The sequence below is a fragment of the Hippocampus zosterae genome, chromosome 17, assembly GCF_025434085.1.
Source record: "Hippocampus zosterae strain Florida chromosome 17, ASM2543408v3, whole genome shotgun sequence".
Lineage (NCBI taxonomy): Eukaryota > Metazoa > Chordata > Actinopteri > Syngnathiformes > Syngnathidae > Hippocampus > Hippocampus zosterae.
In genome coordinates this window covers 5,980,038-6,007,877 of record NC_067467.1, presented here as the reverse complement: position 1 = coordinate 6,007,877, position 27,840 = coordinate 5,980,038, and the positions used below count along the sequence as shown (strand labels likewise).

The window sequence follows — 27,840 nt, the reverse complement described above, 5'->3', positions numbered from 1 at the left end:
CCTTAGAATATTTTTTCTTTGCATTGTGTGAATGATGAGCCAAGCGTTCACGCTGACGCTAGTGTCGGCTAAAATCTTTCAACGTGCGGTACGAATGCTTGTTTCTCAGTGTCAAATTGTTACATTGTCAACGCGCGCCTCGCGGGAAGTCAAAAAAATTCAAACAAATGCCAATGCCAAACGTAGCTCCGAAGAGCTACGTTTGAAGGTTACTGCAACGCTTTGACTCAAAGCGATGACTCACCTTTTGAACTTCCCCTCCGCTCGGTGATTTAGCGTCACAAACGACAAGCTCGACTTTCTGGCCTCTGATGGGAGCCATATGGTGATGCCTGAGAAGATTAAATGCCGAGCAACTAGCATGTGTGCGATTGTGTCACGACACTGAAGCCTTTGTAGTGTTTCTGCACCTCTTAAAAAAAAAAAAAAGACAAACTCCCTAACCACCTAATGACTGCTTGCGCGCACAGCCAACAGGCGCTCTTCCCGACGTCTCGCGCTGCAGACTCAGTGCGTCATTACGGCAATGATAATGGTTGAGATTTTTGTGATGGAAGTCTGGATTTGAGGGTGTTTTGCTTAGGCTACTTTTACTTCTTCTTGTAAACACGGCCTAATCTGTAGGAAGCCGCAAAAGTCATGACTCCCCCCCCTCCACACCCCCTCCTTCAAGCCATGTGGTCCCCTTCACTATCCACTAAGACCCCCCGCCCCAGTCCCCTCCTTTTCCTGAGCTGAGTACAACACAATAAACACATCCGACATCCAATACTCAAGCAGGAGGGGTGAAATATGGTTTGCAAAAGATATTGAGTGGCTGCTTACACAAGTTTATTTTAAAAAATTTTAAATGGAAAATCATTTTTACCATTTGTTTACATTCTGGAGAGGTTAAACTCGAGTGGTTTCCATTCAAAAATAGGATGTAAAAATGGATGACATACGTATGACTTGTAAAGAACCCGTCAAGTGAATTGAGAGATTTGTTTCTAAACACAGTTGACGTGTTTGAATATCATTTCTGTAACCAAGACAACGATGCAGTTCAGTTGTGTGGATACAGTGTTCAACTGTTTTGCAGTTTCCTGATTCTTTGGGTGCCGTTAAAATGGCGCCCGATGACATGGCGTTCCCCCTCCCCCATTATTTAAGAACTTGAACGGGTTTATTCAGATTACCCAGGTCACTCGCCCAATTCTCTTCAGATAGTATGGCTGCTTTAGAGCGCCTCGTTGTTGGCCATGAGTGCATGCATGTCAGAGTGAGAAGGGGCGGAAAAGAATGCGAGATTTAAAAAAATAATAATTAAAAGTGCAACTTGACAGACGGCGCATGGGGGGCTTTGCGCTGACATGACTGCTTTAGAGTGCCTCATGGTGGCGGCGTGGAAAAGAGCTGACAGAACCTGGTGAGATATTCCAACCGCTGAAGGATTTCAGCGGATATATTTCTGTGAAGACATGCAAACCGATTATACGTTTTATTGCCCTTTTTATTGTCAATTTGTAATTAGCGCAATTCTGTCAGATGGCCCTCTATCTAATTTCAAAACGGGCTCAGATTTTCTCCGTGCACAGGGAACAATTCGGTCTTTCTACGCTGGAGAGAAAAAGCAAGTGCTCAAGAGAGAGAGGGAGAGAGAGAGAGAGAAAAAAAAAGCTGGTGAAAAGATAAGCGGTAAGACAACACTGCATAGTCTCGGGTGGGGGTGCGTGGGTGCACGGATGTCTTCTAAAAACCTGTGAATAGCACAGACATGTGGCACAGGCAGCACTTGGCCCGCTGCTGTGGAGTGCAGACAGACATAAGCCATCCTGATTCCAAACCACAACAACTATACACCGTTGAGGGGCTTTTGTGATACGCATCACCATCTCCGAATCTGGGATTTTTTTTTTCTTTTCCACCTAATCTCTCTTCTCGACACATACTAACCAGTTGTTATGTCCATTATGTGGATGACTGCAGGGACTGAACCGGGCCTCTGTCTTGTGCCTGCTCACATGAGCGGGCGTAAGTGAATTTCACAGCTTGATGACATAATCAGTTAAATTTAGGTCATTATGCGGGGAAGTTGAAGGACCAACTCATGTGCCGCTGATGTTAAGTGTTTCGCTGAGATGCATCCCGTGACTGACAGCCCCTGCCAACTTCCTGTATGCAGATGCTGAAAGGTCTTTATGGGCCAAACGCTTCCTTGAATATCACGAGGATTAGTTACACTCGAGAATGTCGATCACCCCTCCCTGAATGCTCATGTTGAAGAACCTGCTGAAGCCACCAGGTGTTATCGCTGACTCATCAAGTTTTGATACTCTTTAGCCACATTGTTGCCCAAGTGTATTCCCTTGAAAGGATTTTAAAGTAAGAGTCAAAGAAAATGTGGGGCATGCCTTGCTTGAAATATTCGGTCAAATTCCGAATTGTTTGACCGCCAAATAGCCCACTGTAGGAGAAATGCTAGTACGTACAGTAATGCTAAGCTAACATAAGCCAGTGTGGAATGTGTCAACACTGATTTTTCATCCTTAGTTTATTCTGAGAGCACTCACGGTGAACATTTATGACCCATAAAGTCATTCTTTTCAAATCTTTATGTGTGGTTCACAATGAGAAACCCAGCTCAATATGCAAAAGCTAAGCTAGGCTAAGCGGCTAGGTTAACTGAGCAAGCTAGGCCAACTGGTTGTCGCTGTAAGTCTCAAGCAAGTTAGGCAAACGACTGTTTGTTGCAATTCTTTCCCCTTGAGGCAGTCACAAGTGAAATAAAAACATCTTCCTGTCTTGTGAAATGCGTGCTTGTGAAACATTAGCATATCCGAGGCGCACGTCCACAAGCTTCTCTCATGGTGGGGGTGGGTCGTGTGCGCTGGTGCTGCTGGCTTGCTTGCTATCGGAGGCTGCTATTAACAGCTGCCAGATGTGCAGAGTCCCTCGAGCCCGTGCGCATTCTCACAGACAATGGAATGCTTGTGAGGAGCCCCGACAGGAAGTGAGGTCAGGACTAGTGCCCCCTCCCTTAAACTAAAAGTGCCACAGCAGGCAGCTCCAGTGGACAAACTCCTGCGAGTGTCCTTGTCATTAAAAATGCGCTCCGTAAAGTGCTGTCCGCGACACATGCCGCTGTACTTGCAACCTGAAACGTGTGGAAAAAAAAAAGCTTCTTTAGAGCCTGACTATTTTCCACATACCAACTGCTGCGGGGGCGGCGGCGGGGAGTGTGCGTTGCAGAATCTTGTTGCCGTTCTCCTCCGAGTCAACCACGGGCAAACACGACATGAGTCAAAGTAGCTGAAATGCCTCAGCACGGACTCGTCTGCTTTTTTTTTTTTTGTTTGTTTCCTCTGGTGAACTCTCACTCAGCGCCGCAGGTGGATGCCGTGAGCTGTCGGCGCTGGTGTCGGCGCTCTGATGTCACTCGGCCAGGTACGAGCAAAACTGCCTGACTCAGAGGGAATACTCCCTATGCGCTCATAATTAAAGGGAGTCCTCCCAAGTGATTATTAAATTTGAAGGTAACTTTATTTGCACCTTTTCCAGGAACCAGAAGATACTGTACAAGTCAAGTGTCAATAGTAACCAATAATGGTACGAGGCCAATCATAAGAAATCGTACACACTACTTGTACTATGAAGTGATAAGCATGGCACAATTTCGATTGTTATTGCTCTAAAATAGCACAGTTGGCACCTTCTATATATTGACCACCAAGACAAACAAACATTTACATGAGCCGCTATAAAGACAGTAAAACCACGGATTGTATTTTCGCTACTGGCAGCAGCACTTCATCACCAATTTGATGGACGCTGTTGGTTGGAGTGTGAAAATATCACTAAAGATCGTAAAAATCGGACACGATTAGGGCTCTAAGTAATAAGAATCAACTTCCTTGGGCAACTGAAAGACAGAACTCTGCTTAGGAGCGTGATGAAAATCTGGAACCACAATACACCTGAGACATGACATCACACCCACTCGAGACGACTTGCCCAGTTATGACTCGTGAAGACGTGATTAGCTCTGAACACAAGGAGCACCTGCCCCCAGTGAATGATGATGACTGACAAGCCCCGGAGGCCCGGTGGTGAACACAGCGCAGTATCACGGGGTCAGACGCTAAGCTTCGTCATGTTTCGTCAGTAAGGTGGCTGGCTGAAGTGACAAGTGAAACGCCGGCGTGGGTCACAGTCTGAAAGCGCAAAAAGCCCCCAATGTTTCTTTCAGCTGCTCGCGGAGGAAGCGAGATTACTTGGGAAAACTGCAGCACACTGAGATCTACGACGGGGTGAGAGGAAGTGAGGAGGTGGAACATCTGGACTTGATTTCTGCTACGCTCCGACTCGGGAAAACGGCCCCAAAAATAGGCTGTAAAAGGCATTACCTCCGCCAAGGAGGGTATACTTCTACTGTGTTTATCTGTTTGTCATTTGAGGCCTTAAACGGAATCCTCTACGCAAATTGAGAGTGAGGAATGAAGGACCCAATAGGCTCATTATTTGGTGAACCTTCAAACTGTACTGGGGTCAAAATTGAGAGTGCGTGCGCCCGAAGGCCGCGTAGTGAGGCCCTGACTACCAACCAATCTGCGCTGACAATGATTTTAGGTCTCACCCTTTTAGTAATTTGCTTTGCATAACGCAAGTGTATCCAGTTTGGCAGTCTGACACACCTGTCTGGTGACTGCTGGTTTCTTCTCCATTCTCTTCCACCACGTCTTCTTCCTCCTCCTCCTCCTCCTCCTCCTTTAAGATCCAGCACCTCCTCCTCAGCGTCACGACTGGGGTCAGCCAGTCCCTCAGTATCTCCTCTGCTGGTGACATTCACCGCTAATGTTGCTCCTGCTAACGATAACAACAGTAATATGTCACATAAAGTAATATTCATTCATTCATTCATCTTCCGAGCCGCTTGATCCTCACTAGGGTCGCAGGGGGTGCTGAAGCCTATCCCAGCTGTCTTCGGGCAGTAGGCGGGGGAAACGAACAACCATTCGCACTCACACTCACACCTAGGGACAATTTAGAGTGTTCAATCAGCCTGCCACACATGTTTTTGGAATGTGGGAGGAAACCGGAGCACCCGGAGAAAACCCACACCAGCCCGGGGAGAACATGCAAACTCCACACAGGGAGGCCGGAGCTGGAATCGAACCCGGTACCTCTGCACTGTGAAGCCGACGTGCTAACCACTGGACTACGGGGCCGCCGACATAACGTAATAATATTATGTAATATGTTCTAGACACGTAAGCAATTACTGTAAGATAGGACAATCATAAATTTCTGTCTCTCTCACACACATGCACAGAGTTCTCGAAATGGTTCTTATTTCGGAGTAATCCAGCTCCTTTGCTCACATATCAAATACAATATGACTATTTCAAGTGCAAAGCTATTGTCAAATCATATTTTGTCAAAAGATGGTGTTAAAGGAGCTATTAAAAACAATTGCTGGTCCATGTCAACCTTGTTTGGACCTTTCCCAAATTTCCCAATGGCCACCATGACCCTGCCATCAAACTTTAGTTATTACTTTCGGTTCTTTCTTCCTCCTACCCATGTTCTCCAAATCTTTGAAGCTTTGGACTCGAGGGAGGCTAATCATGTCGTAGCAGTGGGCGAAGTGGTTTGAGTTTTGCGAAGCGCCATTTTCTACGGTTGCAAATTTGCCAGAATTATTTCTCTCAGCACTTGACAGTTTTCTTTCAATCACCTCATTTGAATTCAGCACATGAAGCAGGCGGCGGTCAATAACATCCAACCTCTGCCCAAAATCAGAGCAAAGAGCTTTTAATTCCGCTAGCACATCTGCTACGTTAGCTATGCTATTAGCTTCTGTGTCTGAAGACGTTATTTTCGTATTTGTTTTGTTTTTGTGAAAATATCACACGGCTTCGATGCAGAAGATTTTGACATACTTATCACCCCACAAAAGGTTCTGAAAAAAAAAATCGGTGAATTTGTCGGTTTTCGGTTGGAATTAAATGTGGGTGTGTAGCGCTTACAGGCTAAATTGCCATCTTGGTTAATCTCTCGTGAGAGCCTCAGTTAGTTACTTAGTTACTTAGATAGTTAGTTAGTTCTGGACTTGTCTGTTTGTCTTGGGAAAAGTTTCACCTCTCATCCGAAAGGGCTTCATCAGTTCATGCAACAAGGCTTGGTTAACTTGGGACCGAGCAGCCTCTTGCTAAACCGAATGAGCTACTATTGTGCGGAATCTAAGAGTTGCTGATTTTAAAAAGAATGCATCTATGTCATATTATCACACGACCGAAGCTGACTTCTGCGTGTATGCGTTTGCGTTCGTGCGTAAGAGAAAGCGTGTGTATTTGCTGTGCGTGCGCGTGCGATAAGATGACGTCATACGCGCGCCTCCCAGCTTCTGGAGTGTGTGCGTGTGTGTCAGTATGTGAGTTGTGTGTGTTCAGTAAGCAACAGCAGCAGCAGCAGGACGAGCAGGCGTGCTGCGGCAGACGTGCTGCTGGATCCGAGAAAGCGAGACCGCTGCGGGACACTTTTTGGAAACCTCCATCGCAAAGCCCGACACTTGATTGGACTTGCACGGGAGTCCGCTTCACTTTTGGTTCGCTATGGATCGTCTACCAGCGCGGACCAGACGGCGCGTCTTGGCAACAAAACGGTCGTGATTGTCATCCGTTGGATCGGAACAGGAGAGTTTGAACTTTTGGTTGTTTTCCCTCGTTGGCGTTCTGCATGTCGGTGACTACATGTGAGCGCCACTGGGGACCAAGGTCAACTTTTATCGCTCATGGGGTAAGTTTTAGAACATTTAAGAGTGACAGTCGAAAGATGCTAACAAAGAGAGTCGACTCCCCCCCCCCCCTTTCCAAAGTTTGGCGCTTAAGTCATAACGCAGATGTGGCAACCGCTGCAGTTGCGCGTCTTTGCGCGCGCGCGCGCGTGTTTAATGTGTAGCACGTCGTCGTTAAACATTAAATATAAGACGGTGGCTGTACAGTGGGCTCTGCATCATTTGCTGTCGTGCGCATGCACGTACATGTATACGGGGGTGGTGTTGAAGGGTCAGTGAAGGGAGGGGGGGGGGTTGCTGAAAGCCGTTGCGCAGCCTGCTGTGCCCCCCCCCCCCCCCCTACGACCCCTCCGATGTTGTTGAGGCTTGTTCATCCGTCACTCTAAAGAAGGCATTGTATTGAGAGGATGTATTAATAAGACAAAAGCCTCCATTATCACCAGCACCATGACCCACCCCCCACCCACCCACCCTCTCTGCCCGCCCCCCCCATGTTCCGACTAAATCTCTTGGGTCAGAGATGTCCTCCCCAGAGAAAGGCTCAAACAATGGTAGACTTAACACGCTGCTGTTGTTGAAAGCACGCACAAAGCTTGCCACTACTTAAAAAGGCATCGCGACTGTCTCGTACTAAAAAAAGGCCTCAAACGGTGCAAGTTGTTTCCTGTGAGTAAAAACAGCCCCGGAGGTGTCGGCAGTGCTTTGGCGAGAAGCGTCAAATCACTATGAGATAAGATGATAAGGCGGAGGAAATAATGTTTATTGCTCAAGATAAAATCGCTTGATCCGTCATTCGCTTCGCTGTGGTAGGGACAGCAGGAGTGAGTGTGGCAAAGTTATGATCGACCCAAAAAAAAATTAAAAAGGGGGGAAAAAAAAAGCATGTGGATGTTTTCAGATAGTAGACCCGCATGTGAGGAGGAAACACGCTCGGCCGCATCGGGTTGGAGGCTTATCAAGTGCCGAAGGCTCTGTCGGCAGCTTCATTGATGGCGGTGTCGCGCCAGAGTTGCTCAGTTTGTTTTGGGAGCTCCTTCTTGGGCAATACCAGCAGACCGCCGACCGAAAGGAGTCGAGGCGCCAATGCTCCATCTCTGCATTTTGTTTTTTTTTTGTGTGTGTGATTGCGTGGCTCATTGAACCAGAACAAACACTTGGCTTCCTCCCCGGAGCCTGTTTTGGTTTCCTCGCACACGGGTCTTCTTTGTCTTTTTTGGGGTTTCATCTCACAACATTTTTGAACAGATGGGGGTTGTCAATTTCTGTCCGATCTCTATGAATGTTGCCCATCGGAGCGACAAATTGTTATTTTGTGTCCAGGGTTGGAAAATGAAAGTCAAATAGGAACACGAAGGGTCAATTTTTTTTTTTTTTTTTTTAAAGCAGCAACTTTAAGAACACCAACTGAAATACACTGTAAAGCGGTAAATCTCCATATAAGGCACTCCAAATTTGATAAATGGCTTTCGGTCCAAAAGAAAGATCTAGTCCTGAGCTGTGAAGGTCAATCATTCAAACCGTTAAATCAGCAGCATAGCATTCAAAATATTGGCCTCCAAATTTAGTACCTGGTCCCAATCCACTCAGGTGCAAAAAAATGTTCCCAGGCAGTAAAAGGTCCACAATAGCTTTGACTAATATCGCACTGACAAGCTGCCATACATTAAAAGTCAAGTCTCCGCATAGGGTGCTTCAAATTTAGGGGTCAAAAAAGGCACAGATGTTCCCAAGATGTACAAGCCAAGGGGTTAAACAGATGAAATTGTCATTCCAGGGAAAAAAAAGCCATTGTACGCTACAAAAAAGCCAAAAAGCTACACTTTTCACCCCAAAGTTTTGTACCCGGAGTCTTTCTCAGTCTGCAAAAGTCCAAATGAAGCGATTTAAAAAACAGCCAGGTCACACGGTATATTGTTTTCCTTTGGTCTTAGAGCACATGGCATAAGTAGTAATCAATATGAGGGAAGTGCGAGGCCGCATGTTTGTCTTGCAGAACGAGATCGGGATTTAGCGTGAGAATTGGCGTCAACGTAGATCTGTCAAACAAATAAACAGATGTTTAACTGCATGCGGGGATAAATAAATGACAATTGAGCGCTGGGAACTGGATTTGCGAGGGGGACTTTCTTTTTCCTACTGGAACCGGGGAGGGTTTGCGGTGGGTTAGTGGGGGGGGATGCGTGGGTGGTGTCGAACCCCCCCCGTAAGACGCTCGGGTTTCAGCCGAGGCCTGGGAGCGGTCCGCGAGGCGGCTTTTCCTTAGGGAGGGCGACTCCTCGTTTTATTGTCGACGCACGCCACTTGATGCTAAAAGCTAACGACACCGTCAGATCTGAGGAGCGCACTGCCCGAGGCGTCTACCTGGTTAAGTTGAAACCACCCCGGCAGAAAAGAAGAAGAGTCATAGATCACATGTGACAATGCAGGAGTTTAGAGAGCTTTTTTTTGGGAGGGGGGTGGGGGGGGTCGAGTTCTGACAGTTCTGCCCCGTTTGCCTCCACTCAGCCTGAAAAACTCATTTTTTTGGGTGTGGCAGGTGCAGGAAAAACACCAACAATTTTTTTTTTTAAACGCCTTCTGCTCTCGCAAGTCACAACACAACACCGGCAGCATGCTGCGTTCTGATTGGCAGCCAAGAGCAGGGAGTGTTGCCCATGTGAGAGAAATAGATGACGCCATGTGATTTTTATGAAGCCCCCCCCACCCCCCTTTTAGATCCACTTAGCATCCCGCAAGCTCCGGATATCATCCGGATATTCACACGGGCTCCTCCGGAGTACGGAGGTGTCTCAGTCAATGAAAAATCCATTAACTCCTGTAACATTCCTTTTCCACTTGAGGGCCTTGAACAAACTATAAGGACCCCCCACCCCCACACCACCCCCACTCTCCCTCGCTCCCTCTTCCACCCCGAACTTCAACACACCGTGACCAGGCTCGTATTCTTGTAGCGGCATGCCAGGATATCCTGACGCTCGCGAAACCATTTCATTCCACAAAACCCAAAACGCACGCTGGCCAGACATTTTACGCCCAGTCCGCACGGCGGCGAGTATTTTTAAAAAAGTTTCGTCCTTTCATCCCCCCTTTTTTTTTTAGGTCAGCGAAAACCAGCGTGAAGACTTTCCAAAAACTGTTGTCAGCATTTGTGTGTAGACAGGGGGGGGAAACCGGCGTTTTTATTGGCTCGTAACCTCCGGGATGACGTTAGCGCCATCTTCGAACCATCCGCACAATTTATGCTTTCGCTACACTTGGCAAGCAGCCTGCACAAATGATTCTAAAGTTCCTTTGCGAATTTGTGACTACACCTTTTCCGGATATGACTTCTGATTGGCTGAAATCGTCCTAACAGTTTTTTTTTTTTGGCAACGGCTTAAAATAGACATTTGGGAGTGTGTGACGTTTGGATGACCGGCTTTAGTCTTACGGCAGTTTGAATGTCAGGTTTTGGGTTTATACTGCGGTTTCGGACAAGGCTGTCACTTGAGGTAGCACCGAATGAATTACGAAGTGGATGGCGACGGCTTCATCGGTCTTCTTGGTTTTCTCTGACTGCGGGAAAAGTGCGAGAGCAGGTAACGAGGATGCTTTGGTTGAAAAGACCTCCTTCCCTCTTGTTCCTCCTCCCACTTGGGAGTCTTTGTGATCCGATCGGCTTTTGTTTGTGCGGCTGCGAAACTCAACGGGGTTACGTTCAATCCATCGGTAAGCTCGGCATCTTTTTCTTTTGAATTGTCTCGTCGACTGCAGCTCGGAGCTCTTAGCATGCCGTGGCGCAGATATGACAATGACCCCGTGCCCGCCCCCGCCCCCGCAAGAACCTGTTTTCATGATCCACTCTAGTCTCTTTTGTTTATAAACGGCTAGTAAGTATGCTTCGCTTTCCAGCTTTTAAACGTAAAGGGTTTAACCCTGCGCTCAACACAAGCCGGGTCAGGTTTGAGGCCGGGCTGCTCCGTCGGAGCGAACTGACAAGTGGAAATGGATGCTGTCATATGACGGCGCATCAGATGGCTCATCCGGATCAGAATAGCCGCTCGATTGAAATATGAAACATATGGACTAAAGTATTGAGATATTGTGACAGTTCCGCCCACTCAGACTTTTTTTACAATATTGTAGAGTGGATCCGGGGTGAATTTTTCGTCAATTTATTGATAAAAACTTCCTGCAGTAGCGCTGTTAGCTCTCAAATCAAAAAGTGTAGGAATGAGCCGGGATGGGGTTCATCTACGGATGTGCGTCGCCCACAAAAAAAAGGACTCCATCCAGTTTTGGATAGGTCCAGTGTGAAAGGATTCGAGGACAATTTGAAACAAAACGATTTGATTGGGTTTGACTGTGCAATTACGATTCGATTCGATTCGATATGGGCAGTTCGAGAGGGTCTGGCTCAAATTTTTTGTCATTTCACGTACATTGGGATCAACTCGTCACTTCCTTCTAAGATGCATCACCAACAAACGATTGCACTCGTGAGCACGATTTTTGTTGATTTAGCTCTCAGTTTCTCTCTTATCATGACAAGTTTTTTGAGCTATAGGAGCCCAATTAAAAAAAAAGTTTCTGTGAATAAACCGCTAACATGGAATAATTGCAAACTTTGAAAACGTAAAAAAAATGCATTAAACATGCATTAAACGAAAAAGAACTTCCTCTTAATTCTGACAATGCTAACTCTCTGTCTGCATCTATGACTAGTGCTGATCTCTTGGGAGCCGCACACGCCTCTCACCAAGCTACTCTGTCATTGCACTTTTGCACACATTGGAATTAAAAATGGACTTCCCCAAACTATTCCCATCAAGTTATTGGATATAAAGGTCTCAAATCTCTATCATGACACTGACTTAAGGGTTGAAGATCCGAGCCAACCCATGACTGACGGATTACGTGATCATAAGGCGTGTCTGTCGACCATATAGTGTGTTTTCAAATCGCCCATAAATGTAAACCGTCCTTTTGGCAGGCAGCAGTGTGATTTACGGCGCCGTCATCAAAATCTCTTCCACGCACCGGCGACGAATCCTAGATCGTATTTCTCCGCCAGAAAAGAATCGACGTCATCGAGAGACAATCCACCAAAGTTGTTTCAGTGCGTAAAGAACACAGCCGTGTTCCCTTTCTGAGGCAACCTCTCCCCCCAACCCCCCGCCCCCCGCCCCCCAAAACAGTTTTCCCTCCCTCCCCGGATCTGTTGTTTGCTTGAGCAGTCTTGGCACTTTGTCTGTTTTTGCTGGAGTGTGAGGATGGATGGACGCTCCTCCATCAGTCCAGCATCTTATCAGCGGGTGCTAGGCAGCGGCGGTAAAAGCCCGGCTAGGTGGTATCATGTTCCATTTCAGGGCTGTTGTCAACACGTCACTCCTCCTCCTTTTAACCCCCCCCCCCCCCCGCCCCCACTCCCCCCCACACTTCTCCTCCACGTCTGTGGTGAAACAAGCGCGGAGGTTTGCAGTCACGGCATGGAAACCGTCCGCCTATATGTCTCCTCGCCGCCCGTGACCCCGTTGACAAAAAGTTCACATGTGAACATGAGAAGGGGCGGAGTTCAAGGTCCGGAGTTCAGAGAAGAATGAGAGCGAGGAGACGGGGACAATAGAGTTAGAAAATGAAGGTTCCGAGCCGTTCATTAGCTTGAATTCATTGTGATGAACGAAGGTGTCAGATGAAACTTGTTTGAATTTTTTTTTTCATTTTAAAATTGCACTTCCTCTTACCTTACGTACATGTACATACGTATGCATGCATGCACCTGCCTGTAGAAATGCGACATAGGTCGCTCTTTTGTCATTTTGGCAATGTAAAGTTCTTAAAGGCACTCTTGGGGGAGTTTGATGCGGAAGAACCTTTAGGGGTGATATCCGGGATGGCAATTATCCGATTCAATTATTAAATTGATCATTTTTGTGAATCGTCTAAATCTGTTGAGAAAATTTTAGGGGGGGGGGGGGTCAGGTACCTTATCGTCGAGTTTTCACGAGCTCTCCCGATCAGTCTTTCCATCTTCCAATTGTAAACAGCGCCTGCGATTGGACGTGTATGATGTCTTACTTGTTGTGATTGGTCGCCCCGTCCAGGCCACGCCCCTTTCCACTTTTTTCATCACTAGCCATTGCCATCCCTGTGATATAGAACAAAAACTGGAGCAGTTCCATGCCCTTTTGGTGACAAATGGATACAACTTTTTTGATACACACACCCGAAATCCAAAGAAAGTCTTTCCGGAGAAAAGAAGAGCAAGACCAATGCCGTATTTTCTTCCATTTCTGCTTCCTTGAGGTGTTCATGGCAACATGCGCCAATACTTTTTACACAGTCAAAGCTGTAATGAGGGAAAAGGCCGCAAAATGTGTCGACTGCTGCAGATATTCAAGATAAATCCGCCGTGACGTGTTCTAATCGCCTCTTCGCAGCCCGTCCGTCCTTTTTGAGTTTCTGTGATGTCGTGTAAAATGAGGGCGAAGGAAGGTGCTGAGAGTGAAGATGATTTTTGTGCTTGAAAGGCAAAAGAATATCGCTGTTGGGCGAAAATGCAGAAGGAACTCGTTAGCCACGAAGGTTAAGTCCGTGCAAACTCATTCCACTGCGTTCACTCAGAGCTCGTTTGGAAGATAATGTCGCACAGTCATTTCCTTCCGTGACATATTCAAGGCTTTTTGTCTGATCTTTGATGGAGACAGCTGGCGCTTATGTCATATCACACCATTTTAGTTACGATTTGGACTATGTATAAGCACCCGTCACCAAATGGACACATCATATTTTTTTCCGGCAGCATAATTTTTTTTTTTTTTAAACAAGCTCTTAGATGTGAGTTAACTATTGAGTCAATTTGGATTGTACCGCTAACCGAAATGGCTGCGAGGCAGGAGAAGAGACATGGAGTCTTAGAATGGAAGACTCAAATTTTTGCTCTTTTGTGGGTGTGTGAAAATATTAGATCAGCAAGATGCCTGTAAAACAAATAAAAACCGAAGCCACTTAATTTGAGGATATATGGTGAACACCTTAAATTGCGTCTGAGGTGCCACCTTTGAAGAAACCTCAACCCAGCCATCAGTCTCTCCGTACCCACTAGATAAGTAAACTAGATGAGGGATTTAAAGTGGGCGGAGGTTGGGGGGGGGTCTGATCCAGTCATGTGGGTTATATCACCCGAGGCTCCATGATGTCCTTGTTTGTACAATTCTTTGTCTCCTGAGCCCCCCCGCACCCCAACCCTACCTCACACACAGCCAGAACATCTGTCATAAATACAGCATGACAAACTGAGCTGGACATCAGTAAGGATGGGCAAGTCCACCTCCGTCACCGGACGCGACTAAACTGCTTCGACACCCGCGGACGAGACTGTGCCTAGCTGTGCCCAAACTGTCAGACTCTTTTGACAAGCGGAAAGGGTAATCCCTAATTAAAAGACAAGACCCCCACTATGAATCGAGGACACCCATCCCCCCCCCCCCCCGCCCCCCCCCCCGTATGGGCGGTTTTAATGAACCACATTTTCAAATTTTTATTTTTTTATTTTGCAATGAACAAAGAACAGAACGGTTTGGTGTTGAAAACAAAGGAAAGAAAAAAAAACGTAAGAGGGAAGTGTTTGAAAAGAGGAAGTGTTTCGTTCTGTCTGCTGTCATCCAATGCTTCGGTGACATCAAGACACTCACGCAACTGGGTATTGTTTTTGCTCATCCCATCGGATGAACAAATGCGTTTGTTGCTCTGTTTTGATTGATATCAAGAATAAAGATTCGTCGACAATGACAAAACCAAAGTGAAGCTCGCATTTCTACCAAATCATTTGAAAACTTTTGTCACGTTGTTGTTTGGAAATCGGGAGCTATCGCAGGCCCCGCACCTTCTCCTCTTTCTCGTTTCAACTTCCTCTTCGAGGAGCCGCTTGTCATTTCTCAGCGTGACGCCTTTGTGAATTTTTGCGGTTTCAAAACCGAGAGCCCCTTGGCGGAGTCATCGTCTGATGCGTTCGGTCCACACTTTGCTTACTATCGAACTCGACGTCATGATAAGTCGCCGGGGACTCATCAGGATAGTGTCAATTTGCTATCTACGTGAAAAAATATAACGTACCCAGCTAACCACAAAAATAACACCTACAATAGCACATCGAGTGTGTTGAGTCCCACCGGCGTCCATTCATCTATTTAAGATGCAGCTTGTCTGGTCATATTAACTCATTCACTCCCAAAGACGTTTTTAAACGTCTTTTAAGACTTGGTCCAGAATTGGCTGGTACTGAATGAGTTAAATAAACACCACTCGATTTATAATTAGGTTTTTTTTCCTAGGTAACAAGGTAACAAGGAAACAGGAAAGGACATGGGGAGCGTGCATGATCCCCCCCCCCTCCCCCCCCTTGAATCATTCCGACTACTGTATTGCAAAGCAAAACAGCAGCACCTACGATGCCTTATGAAATGATTGCAGAATTTGGTCCAAACTTCTTTGCAAGCACATTTTTAGGGAGGCGTTGTGAAAATATTGTTTGTAAAAATGACGATTTCCCTCCCTCCGCAGTAAAATATACAACGACCATAGCCACTTTCCATACATGCGGTAAAACTGTGAGGACATTACAGAAGTTGCCTCTGTCCTACCTCCTCGTATGGGTGTGTGTTTAGGGAAGTGGGGGGCCGGTTTCCGCCCTCCGACTCCTCCATTATCACACTTTGATGAGGTGTTGGAATAAACACTTGGTCATGGTGAAAGTGTTTTGGAATATTCAACTGCAGTAGAACAGAGATTGTTGCATTGGGGATCATCTTTAGACCGCGCTGAATTTTTCAGCGAATTTGCCTTTACAGATGCTTTTGCAATCGACTCCCAGCTTCCTTCCTTATCAGCAGCATACGCGCAGGAGGGCAAATAATGCGCGTTGCATACGTGCGGGCAGTCACGGTCAACGGATGTCAGCACTCTTATTATTTATTTTTTATCTCATTTATATGTAGGAGACTAAACCCGCAGCGCTGCGAGGGCTCGTAATCTGTCAAAGAATCAAAGCAATAGCGGTGCTGCTGACTCTTACCGTGCCGCTTTTTGGTGCATGCTTTTAAACCCCGCGTATTGATCGTGGAATCGATACTGTGTTGTGGCTCACGTGGAAAAGATCAACCACCCGTATGAAGCCTCGGGGTGGACACGTTAGGGAGACAATGGCCGCGTGCCAACATCCTGGCGTGTCCTGTTTTAGTCCATGCACCCCCCCCCCCCATTCCAATATATTCATGTGTGCAATTCAGTTGAACTCTTTCATGCACCCTGTAACCCTGAGGTGTCAAACTAATTTTTTGCGCAGGCCATGTTGTAGTTACGGTTTCCCTTGGAGTGCCATTATAAATTTTGGGAAACCATATAAATGCTTAATCCCCTCCACTCTATTACATACACAGTGCACAACAAATTGATGGATAACTAGTTTTAAAATCAGAAGTCAAGAATAATGACAGTTATTTTTATCATTTTGGTTCAGACATTAGCAAGCATCATGGAACCTAACATGCTTGATTTGCTTTCGCGGGCCACATAAAATGATGTGGCGGGCCAGATCTGGCCCCCGGGCCTTGACTTTGACACCACTGTGCTGTAACCTGAAAAGCTGTCCACTGTAGTAACCACTGTCCCCGAAAGGATGAAAGCACATCCATTAAAAAAATTAATAAAATAAAAAAAATCGACAAATTTGCGATCGCTGTACTATAGCATGACATTGAATGATGGAAATAGTTTTTTTTGTCACAGCACAATTGTCATTGCAGCAAAGACATTTCTTTTGGTGTGTGGAAAGAAACCGCCATACTTTGTGACAGGATGTTCGTTCCAAACCACAAACGTCTGCGCGGCCACCAAGCAGTTTGAACCTGTGTCGTGCAATCAAGGTTTTCCTGAAATGCCGAACAAAAGAAAACAAAGCCAGATGAGGCAGCTCTCCAGTCTTGTAAGAAATCCGTGTGAAGCGCGGAGCTCTTTGTTTAGGAAGAGAAAGTGAGGGAGTTTGAAGCAGTGACAGGTAGCAGGTGGGGTAGTGCTAATTGGAGCTTATCAGGTGTTTGAAAGGGGGGGTGGGGGGGTTAAAAAAAAAAGAAGAGGGGAAAAAAGCATGTGTGGCTTTTGTGCAGCTGTCACACCGCTTGAAGTGTTCGGACTTAGGAGGGAAAGCATCAACTTTCAGTATGATATTGAAAGTTGAGATGGCGTGCACCAGTGCCAAGCGACGGCGCCTGGTTTGTTTTCATCGTCCTAACACGCTCGCTTGCAGCCGTGATGCTTTTCGATGACACCCCCCCCCAAACAAAAAAAATCCAGACAGGATGTTATGTTGTTATGTCTTATGTGTGAGCACTCGACACGATGACGTGTGTCGAAGAAAACAAAATCATGACGATTATCTGTCGATTGCAAATTTCCCCAGTGTGGGACAAATAAAGGTTTTATCTTATCTTATCTGTCCATTTTCAACGGCGCCATCAAATCGGACGTTGAGCAATTGGCCGAACTGGTTGCCAACCAATCACAAGGCGGAGCTCGACAAACAAGCATTCATGTTCACATTCACAATTTGAAGTCCCTAATGAACTTGGCATGTATTTCGTATGAAATGAGGAGGTCCGCCACGGGCAAGTACGGGCAGAACTCCTCACAGGAAGGCCCGAGACAATTTTTGGCCCTCTGATACCTCTTTTGGTATCAAGGTATCCCACTATCAGGAATAGGAGTGGGTGGCAAAAGTAAACCAAACATGGCAGGTAAAGGGGCGGGGCTACGCGGAAAAGATATAGAGTTGAGGGTGAGCGTGTGTGGGTCGTGAGAAACCGGCGCATCTGGTTTCCCCTTCGCATAACGACAGACGCCAGCTTAGCGACAGGAGGACCGTGCGAGCCGTCTCCACAACACACGCGAGAGGAGTCATGTGCCGACCTGCCGGAGAGCACAGAAAACGGCTTTGAAAGCCCTTTTGCGAAGCAAGACGAGTTTACTTTAGTAGTTTGCTGACAAGCAATTCAGTATGCTAGGCAGATATCAAATCAAGGAAGCAATATCATACAATCATATTATGACTGAAAACGAAAACGGCCTACAAAGTGCCATTAATTTAAAAAAAAAAGGTGGAACGGCTATTCTAGCTCAGTCATGATACTTTGAAAGAGGAAGTTGGGATTTTTGGCTCTTCTCAATAACTGTTCAGAACATTCGCGGTTGGTGACCCGTTCATTTCTCTCATCTATGCGACTTTGCATGCTCCTCAGTGTGCCTTGTTGCATCATGATGTCTTATATCTTGAGCTCCGCGGCTTTGTCTGTGCAATCAAGACCCCATGCGCTCAGCAAGAAAAAAAAAAAATCAGTTTCCTGCAAAATATCATCATCCCGCAGACTGCAAATGAGTCCCGGGCTGAGTTTGACACCTGGCCGACACCGTCTACTCATTCACTCACTCAAAGACTTTTTTACGTGTCTTTTCAGACTCCACATATTCAATCCGTACTTATTTTATATGTATTTTTTAAGATTTCCTGGCAATATCTGGTACTGTTAACTGAGGACAAAACCTAAAAAGGAAGCCTCGACACTCTTTGAACCGACAGCACTGCTCTGTCATTGGTCGATTCCAAATGACATGGGTTTTTTTGGGATGCCATCTTGTCACTCAGGGTCTCTATTTATGAGTCAAAAATAGACCTACGCTCATCCCCCCCCCCCCCCCCCGCCCTTCTTTAGGTGGATTTTTGACTAAATGGTCTGCTGTGTCCTCCACTTGCCCTGGAGAAGGCGTGCAAATTTCCCCCAAATCCCAGAAAGACAATAACTGTAAAACAATCAAACGGTATAACTAAAATATGCAATAAATGTAAACAAAATGCGGCATTCAAAAATGATATTTTCGGAAAAGGGAAAGGTGATCGTCAAAACACCCGCGTCACATCTGTCACACTCCGCTGCCTCTTTCCAGACGAGCCTCTATGTCAGATTTCCCCCTTAGGGGAGGAGACCGGAGATCGTGAGCGAAGATATGGTTGTCTGTGGATGACTTCGGTGAAACCATACGCACGCAATAAGGGCAGTAAGCGCCATAGCAATTATTTTTACTTGTCACGTGTGGGGGGGTCACACAATTTTTTAAAACACGGTTACAGTGGGAAAAATCAATATGTGTGTACCAGGCTTAACATGCAGTGCTGCTCCAACTAGGCCGATTTAATCAATCCCGGCTGCAAGAACGAGACCTAATGTGATTTGGCCAGCGCACGCGTGCTCGGTCACAAGCTCGCTTGTTTATTTCTATTAACAGAGCGACGAGATTGATGCCGACTGACTGGACGGGCTCGGACGCTCGCAGCTGCGAGTTGGTTGGTGCCAGCCCTCCAGATGCATCATCGGCCTCAAAAGCAAATTGAGCGGCGGCGGCGGCACGAGCACAGAAGGCCGTCGAGTCTGGCCCGCCGCGCTCAAGGACTTGATTGTTCCTCGTTGCCGCTTGAGGAAATACTGGAGGCGGTTTGGACCGGCAAGGCGGTAAAGCACCTGTGCTTTGTCGCCACGCTTGCGCACATTCAGCAGTAGGCCCCTGACCGATTTGGATCTCTGGAGGACGATACCGATTCTGATATTTGAAAGAATAAAATTGTGAAAAACGATTATTTGGACGCTTAGTTCTTAAGATATTTTTCATGTAAAAAGGACTTATTTTTGGCCCCTCCCCCTTAATGCTTACAACAATAAAGATTTGAATTGAAGGCAAAACGATTAACTTTACAATTGATCGAAACATCTACAAAAATAAGACAATCTTATTTGGTGGGGAGGAATGTGCGAATGTCCCTTTCTTTGTCTTGCAATGTATTTTTTAAAAAATGGCACAGGTCGGACGATTTTATAAAAGTGAATTGCCCCCTCCCCCTCATTGAGCAGGAAGGAAAACCCGCAATAGTCTAAGTTAAGGTCACAAATGAAAATATGACAAATGTGATCGAGAAGGAGCCACAATAAGCAAACCGCGACGTCACGAGTGGACACTATGTCAAAGTGATGTTGTACAATTCAAGCTGTGCGTGTCGGATAGGAGGCGAGTTTACCCTCTCGGTTGTTCGCGGCGGTTACGGAGAGTATTTGCCACACATGCTTGTAAACATGTCGGTCTGGTGCATTTTTTCGAACTCAAATCATTCTTAGAGATTTATGTTGCCGGGTAATGAAAGATGAGTTTTGAAATGGACATGAAAGTGTTTGGGCATCATACTTTGTGGTGGATTTATGGATTAAACTATTAACGGAGGGAATTGGAAACATTTTTGGGGCGGGGGTGGGAGAGGGGGGCGTCAATTGCTTGTGGTTTGTTGCTAGTCGGTCATGAAGAACTTATGTTTTTTCTTTCACGTCAGTGGAGAGGGGGGAGGGTGGGGGGGGGGGGGGGGGTCCGTGCCCCCCTGAATGTGCTGCTTTTTGTGCCTGCAGTCATTCAGATTCCTGCCATTGTGTCCAGATGCCGTTCCACATGCATGCTCGTTGTGTGGCTTTTTTTTTTTTTTGCTCTCCCCGACTCACTTCTTCTTCCCTGCACGTTTGCGCTATCGCAAGCGAGTAGTAGTGAGACGTAGCCGTGTTAAATGACCTCCGGCACAGCGCCGCACATGTGTTACTTTATGACAGCTTTAAGGCCACCGGCCCCTCCTTGAAATTAGAATGTCAATTTGTTGCCCAACACTTTTTCATAAAAAAAAATAAAATAATAATCAGTCGCCTGATTTCAACTTTTCCCGCATTCATCTGAATATTTCAACCGCTTTGAATCGCATGATTGTAAAACCCGACACCACGGTGGTTTCAAAGTGCACCTGCGTGGATTTCACACCACCACGCACTTGTTTGCCAACCCGGCGTAGGATACATCCGCGATTATTTGAAGAACACGTTGGTGCATAGAATGCTACATGGGAGGTGTTAAAAAGTGATCAAGCCGACGATGCACTCATTGGCCGCAAGATTACACCTTTCCCATACGGTGGAGGGTTTTAGAGCGTTAGTTAAAAAAAACTTTCTCGGGATATCTTCACTACTTTAAAATGGTTCACGCTTAAATAAAACAGACGACGTGGGGAAAGACAAGTGGTCTAGCAGCTGCAAAAAAAAAAATTAAAAAATAAAATCGCTCTCTCCGTTCTGTCAACGTGACACGATTCAACAGAGCGCACTGATGGGAAGTAACTCACGATTGGCGCTGTGACATCACTTCCTGTCTGCTGCGCTTAAACATCTCACACAACATTTACGGTGGCATATTAAGTGCTTTAAAATTCATCCCGTCTCAGCGGCTGACTTTTTTTCCCTTTTTTTGCTGTACTGCCCCCTGCTGTCGACTGAAATTGATGTCACAACGAGCTCAGCTAGTAAACTCAAGGCTCTCTGGGTTTGTTCAAGGGATGTTGGCAAGGCGAGTCCTATGACATTTGGCCGTCCGTTTCAGTTGCTGGCGGGCATTTTGAAGAAAAAATAAAAATCGAATGTGGATTTGCCTGTTGCTTCTAAGCTGTTGCACAGACCTGCGGAGGCTAGCGTCGAGAGATCTCTCACGACAGTGGAATGATTTCCTTCCAACAACAATGCTTTGTGTTGACAGCGGAGCATTCAGGCCGGGCGTTAGTGGAATGTGTCCCTCCGTCAGCAAGAGTAGTCCTCTTTGTCCAGCTGGCAGACCCCCCCCCCCCGCCTCCGCCCATCTTGAACTCAAATCATCTACCTGAAGATGAGCTCTGCATCTGAAAAATTGGGAACGCACTGTCTCGCAAAATAATACATGTTCCCCCAAGGTGCCGTTTCAGGTCTCTGACAAGCCGCTGGATAGTCGCTGCAATGCGAAAAGCAGCAAAAAGCGTTGTGCGTGGGGGCGTTAAGCAGCTCCAAACAGAAATGCTGCGTTCACTGTGGGCCAGTGCCTTTCTTGGGGAAGTGATTGAAAACAATCACAATGTGACAAGTCATTCTGTCCCAGTCTGTGAGTACAACTTGCCCCTAAACAGCAATTTTGTTCTGGTCAGCGACGTGCAAGGGCTGGTTTGGTTGGACTCAATGCAGCTCTGCTTACCTCATGGGCTTCACGTTATAGCATAGGTGTCACACCCAAGGGGTGTGTACTGTTCTACATGATAATGTTTGAAACAGTGCAGTCCAGCGGCCAGACTGCAGCTGTTGCTTGAAAGTGGCTCTGGATCTTCCCCCCGTGTCGCTGTCAAGTCATGGGCTGAGAAAATTGGTGTGCGTGTAAATGAAGCAAATTGCGACAAGGCAATTTGGCAACATTTAGGCAGTGAACTAAATATTTACGCTATCATTATGGCAATGTGGTACAATGCAATTTGAAAATTGCAACGGCAATGCTTAAAAAAAAAAACAACAACTTCAATTTCAGTCAATTGGCTTTATGTATTGATTTATTGATATAGTGTCAGGATAAAGTCAGGCCTTAAGAAGGACAGTCCACGTAGACATGTAATTTTTCACAAATAATGAAAAGTTTAAGCGACATAGCCACAGATTTGTTCGCATTTTTGTCGTTTTGCAATTCATGACTAACAGACTTATTTTTACATTTTTAAGAAGCTTAAAAGCAGTGGTGTCAAACATGCGGCCCGCGGGCCGGGACCGGCCCCCAAGGAGATTCGACTCGGCCCGTGGGATCATTTAAAAGTGAAAAAGATGCATTGCAAAGCAAGACACACAATGAATTTTTAAATAAAATCTGTCACCGAGATAGACCCAACGCAGCAAATGATATGAACGCGCCAATCAATGCTCCTGGTATCATGGTATAATGTTAATGGTTCGGCCCACTTGACATCTACCGAGTCTGTATGTGGCCCACAATGTGAAATGAGTTTGACACCCCTGCTTTAAAGACTTCAAGGGAAAGTATTTCGGAAGTGAACAAATAAAAATGAATCTTAACGTCTCGTCTTTGTGTGCGCAGGTGACCCACGTAAGCGCTCCTGAGACGTGAGTGCGGGACAGGCGTTCTCCCTCCCAGCAACCCTCCTGCGGCACCTTCCCTCCAGACGAGCGGCGCGGCCTCGCGGATTGAATGAGTCTTTGCTGTGAAGCCGCCGCGGTGTGCCAGCTTACCGCCATGAGGAGCAGATACTCCCAGTACTACAACCGGACTCTGATCCCTTACCACTACGTGTTCGCCAAGAACATGACCCTCGAGGACCTGGACAAGCGCTACGAGGACAAGAAGTTGCTGACGGACCCCAGCATCATCATCGTGGTGCTGTGCACCATCATCATCCTGGAGAACCTGCTGGTGCTCATCGCCGTGTGCCGCAACAAGAAGTTCCACTCGGCCATGTTCTTCTTCATCGGCAACCTGGCCTTCTCCGACCTCCTGGCCGGGTCGGCCTACATCGCCAACATTTTCCTGTCGGGCTCGCGGACCTTCGACCTGGTGCCCGTGCAGTGGTTCATCCGCGAGGGCACGGCCTTCATCGCCCTGGCCGCGTCGGTCTTCAGCCTCTTGGCCATCGCCATCGAGCGCTACATCGCCATCACCAAGGTCAAAGTGTACGGCTCCACCAAGACGTGCCGCATGTTCCTGCTCATCGGCGCCTGCTGGGTGACGTCCATCCTTCTCGGCGGTCTCCCCATCATGGGATGGAACTGCATCGACAACCTCCCCCAGTGCTCCGCCGTGCTGCCGCTCTACTCCAAGAAGTACATCCTCTTCGTGGTGACCATTTTTAGCCTCATCCTGCTCTCCATCGTCATCCTCTACGTGAAGATCTACTTGATCGTGCGCTCCAGCCACCAGGAAGCCACAAACTCCCCCGCTTACGCCCTCTTGAAAACGGTCACCATCGTGCTCGGCGTCTTCATCATGTGCTGGCTGCCCGCCTTCACCATCCTCCTCCTGGATTCCTCGTGCACCATCCAGTCCTGCCCCATCCTCCACAAAGCCAACATCTTCTTCGGCTTCGCCACGCTTAACTCGGCGCTCAACCCGGTCATCTACACGCTGCGCAGCAAGGACATGCGCAAGGAGTTCCTGCGCGTGCTCTGCTGCTGGGGGGTGCTGCAGAGCGGGCGGCCCGCCGAGCGCTGCCTGGTGCCGCTCAAGAGCTCCAGCTCTCTGGAGCACTGCACGCACAAACACGAACACCAGACCACGCCCATCATGCAGAACTGCACCACTTGCGTGTGACGCCGGCGAAAAGAAATCACGCCAGCTCGCAATCAAACCGTGCCCGTGTTGGGACGCGAGGCCACTTTTGAACACCGACAAGAAACTCCACTTTGGGGTGCTTGGGAAATGTGAAAACTGTTCATGGGTACTCTGGTGAAATCATATGGAGTCATTTTAATGTATGCTCGACTGGATTTACACTGCATGGTGTGACACAATTGTTTGATTGGGTGTTTTTTTTCATAGGGGGGGTGTCCCTCAAATGGTATAATTGGGATTTCAAATGAAGCAGTCAGGCCATAAACACTATGTCACGTTGAATATTTGTACTATTTATCGACCATTATTGAGTTCCATGTTATCACTGCCCCGCGGTGACATTTGTGTTGCTTCTATTCACGCACGCAGGGAGTTCTGTCAGCCATACAGGATCTGTGTCACTAGACAGGTCTGTACATTAAAAATCAGAATTGAGCACTTGGACCTGCAGCGTAAATCCAGCCTTGGGAAGCCAACACCCCCCTCTCCCCCCCACAAAAAGAGCGGCGTCTTCAATGCAAAGCTTTGAGCGTTGCACTTTGTAGCTTGTAGGGCGAGCTCCTGACACCCGACGTCCTGGCGAATGAATGCAAAGTAAGAATCTTGACGAGGCTATGATTGTAACACGAACCAAAACATTGCTACTCCTCTGCATTGTGTTGTATTTGATGAAGACGACTCCTGTTCGCTTAAAAAAAAATCCTAAACTAGGAGTTGAATACAGAACATATTAGGCCTTCATATTTAGAAACCATCAGCTCATAGCAGGGCTATATAGTCCCGATATAACCTTACTTAAAATCCATTTGAGTAACCATAATCTACTTTCTTGTAATGCATGGAAGTGTAGCTCATTACATGTGTATGATGTATTCCAGTTTCCACCACTAACCCCCCTTTTTCTATTTTTCCCAGTGCCTCTTTTTTTTTAAGCGCTCATCTTGTGTATGTATCTTAACGGTTTCCTTTAAGGGAAAGCACATTTTCTCCAGTGGTTCACTTTGACTAGTTATTTGTCTTGACAGTGTTGTTTAGCAACGTCTCTGTTTGCGCCATCGAACTTGGCTGAATGTATGCATGAAGAAGAAGAAGAAGAAGAGGTTTCGGGGCAAAGGGTCCCGTGGTCGACAGTATTACTGCTCATCCCGACTCACTGTGAAGTCTTAAAACAAAAGAAAAGAGCATCCTGGTTTGGTTTGTCCGCCACATGTCTCGTGTGCAACTCGAGCTTATTGGGATCAGATCTGGTTTCAAACACCCGACCGAGCCTGGGGAGGTTAGCATCATCCTCATTCTTGACAACTTCCTGCTGCCGTAGGAAGTCCTGTTGTGTAGGTTTATTCGTGCTGTCCGGTTCCTGTTTGTTCAGGATTATACTCCCATTCTTCCCGTGTGTTTTATTTTTAATACGAAAGAATTTGAAAGAAAAAAAAATGTGTTTATAAATCACATTCATTCACATTCACACAGTCCAGCAGAAATGGTGAAAAGCACTTTGGCAGCTTCAGTGATGTCTTTTTTTTTTTTAGGCGTCTGTCATGTGTATCACTTTTGTCGCATCGCCTGACTATAAATATATGATGTATGTAAGTATGTACAGTTTATATGTGTGTGTTTATGTATGAAGATGTGTCTCTTGTGCAATAGCTTTTTGTTTTGTCCACTGTAGCACGCTGCCTGTGTCCATTCGGTACCATCTGAAACACTAATGTAGGTACATTGTTTTTGTTTCTTGAATTCCTATTTGTTTGTTTGTTTTTTACAAAATAAATGAAATATGAAAGAAGTTATTGTGCTTTGCACAAACTATCACTCCCATACACTATTCCAGCCGGTATTTAATAATTACGCAATTGCAGTGCACGAACAGGCACGTCACCATCTGCACTCACATTCGCATGAAAGGCCAATTCGGCATTTTTCACAAGACAAGGGTGTCCTAAATGCAGCGCGGGGGCCATTTGCGGCCCGCCATATGATTTTCAGCAGTCTGTGGCATAGATCAAAAATGGCTTTTGACCTGGCTAGTTACAAAAAGTTTATGAAAAGGATGGTAGTGGGCAGAGAGAGAGGAGGGAGTCAAAAACTAGCTGCCACTCCTACTCATTCTGTAGCCTCTCTAGATATACAAACACACAACTATACACAAATGACACATTTCCTCTCCATAAAACTATGTAAATATTGATCATTGGTTTTGAGAAGCAAAAATTGAGGGACAGCGATTAGTACAGTGGACAGCTTATATACTAGACAAGGTTGCAGGAAAACACAAGTTAGTTCACGAAAGCATGAAATTGGCCCAAAGTGTCTGTTAATCACGCCTGTCTTACACAATAGAATTGTTCAATTCCTCAAAGGCGGCGCTGATGGGAAGCCGGGCAGAGGGCAAGGCGAGTGAGATTCGGGGTGTGGTGCTGACCATGAATGTCTATTTGTAAGCTGGCTTGTCTGAGAAATACCCCCCAGAGATGTTTTGGGGTCCTGGGGGGAGACTCGGGCAAGGGTTGACTTACAGTGGCCTCGGGAGACTTGGGCCTGTTTCCTGTCAGCAGTCCAGGATTCCTGGGTGGGAACATTGGCTGAATCAGCCCCAGGAGGCTGTGCATGCTGGGAAGGTGGCCAGATCGCTGCACAGCCTTTTTCCTTGCAGGAAGTGACATCAGACGCTCAAACCTGTAAGGGGAAGTCACGCACGCACATGTAATCAAACCAAAGCGAGCACACAAACTGACAGAGTGGAAGAACTTCATGCATAAACTTACATCTCGGGTGTCTAAATTTTTAAATTACATGAATTACATATACTGACACATATTGTGTTTGCATCAACTCTAAACACCCATTGCCAATTAATGAAGGTCTGTTAATGGGTTTTATTTTAATCAAACTCATCGTAAACCGGTCACACAAATCCTAATGTCACACTGCCCCCCGGTGGTTAGGTTATGTACTACGTTCTACAGTTGAGAAGAGGAAGGCCGAAGCCTCTGCACTGTGAGGCGGACCTGCTAACCAGTCGCCCACCTGTATATCATATATTATATCATATTTTATTTGTTTTATTTATAAAGTGATTAGCTTGCATTGTAATTGTTACTGTTTTGTATTGTGCTGTTTTTCTAATATTCATATCACTATACGCACATACATATTTAGAATAAAAAATAAATCAAATTATTATTATTTAATTATTTCTCAAAAATAACCTTTCATATCGTAATCATATATAAAATGTCTCTGGAGGTGGGCGCCAAATAAAACTTTGTCTATGGCGACATATGGGCTTGGGCCGGCCCTGCTTATGTGTCAATGCTTGGTCAATAATTTCTTGTTGCTGCAATATGTGTCCTTCATAACACTGGAGACAAATTCCTTCTTCGTTTTTACAATAAATATGTGATCCTGAAAGTGTGAATTGAACTTTAAAATCCACGATACACTCTGTACGTATGGGGAGGGGAAAAAGATAATTGTAAAAGTGTGGGGGACTTACGGAACTTGGTCTACCTCACATTTTCATAAACCAGCATAAGATTGGTTCCATGTATGCTCTCAGAGTACAATTCAAAACGTCTTATTTTGTTCAAATTGCCAAACAATATTACAGTACGTCCGTTTCCGCATACTCTGTCGTCCTCAACTTCCGGAAGAAAAACAAGGGGGTGATTAGTTTTATTAATTCAAATTAGCAACTGTTATACCATTTATAAATCGACAAAAATATGTAAATTCACACTTCAAATTATTTAATAAAATACATAGTGTGTTTCTAGACCAAAATGTTCCTTTCTGGACTTCTGATACGTCCTTACATTTGAGGGTCTTAACCA

The 27,840-nt window shown here is 46.2% G+C and overlaps 2 protein-coding genes and 1 long non-coding RNA gene across 4 annotated transcripts in view; 1 reads left to right on the top strand and 2 right to left on the bottom strand.

The window, feature by feature from the left end:
- LOC127590035 (titin-like) overlaps positions 1-4,713 on the bottom strand; it is a 39,727-nt gene extending 35,014 nt beyond the window's left edge. The window contains exon 1 of one of the 2 annotated variants that reach the window (XM_052049440.1): positions 4,674-4,713. The gene's annotated coding sequence lies outside the window, so the exon portion shown is untranslated. The remainder of the gene's footprint in view (positions 1-4,673) is intronic. The other variant, XM_052049439.1, reaches the window with a different exon arrangement.
- A 1,688-nt stretch (positions 4,714-6,401) lies between these two features.
- s1pr2 (sphingosine-1-phosphate receptor 2) lies at positions 6,402-24,483 on the top strand. The gene is made up of 2 exons (XM_052049443.1): positions 6,402-6,777; positions 22,760-24,483. Exon 2 carries the CDS (start codon positions 22,871-22,873, stop codon positions 23,984-23,986), a length of 1,116 nt encoding a protein of 371 aa, XP_051905403.1. The 5' UTR covers positions 6,402-6,777; positions 22,760-22,870; the 3' UTR covers positions 23,987-24,483.
- LOC127590045 (uncharacterized) lies at positions 24,223-27,665 on the bottom strand. The gene is made up of 2 exons (XR_007959538.1): positions 27,518-27,665; positions 24,223-26,683 (listed from the first exon to the last, which is right to left on the bottom strand). It is a non-coding gene; the product is annotated as an uncharacterized LOC127590045 (long non-coding RNA).
- Positions 27,666-27,840: the final 175 nt, after the last annotated feature.

Bases quoted from the DNA above. Each gene is read 5' to 3' on its own strand.
- s1pr2 (XM_052049443.1), top strand. From the start codon at position 22,871: ATGAGTCTTTGCTGTGAAGCCGCCGCGGTGTGCCAGCTTACCGCCATG.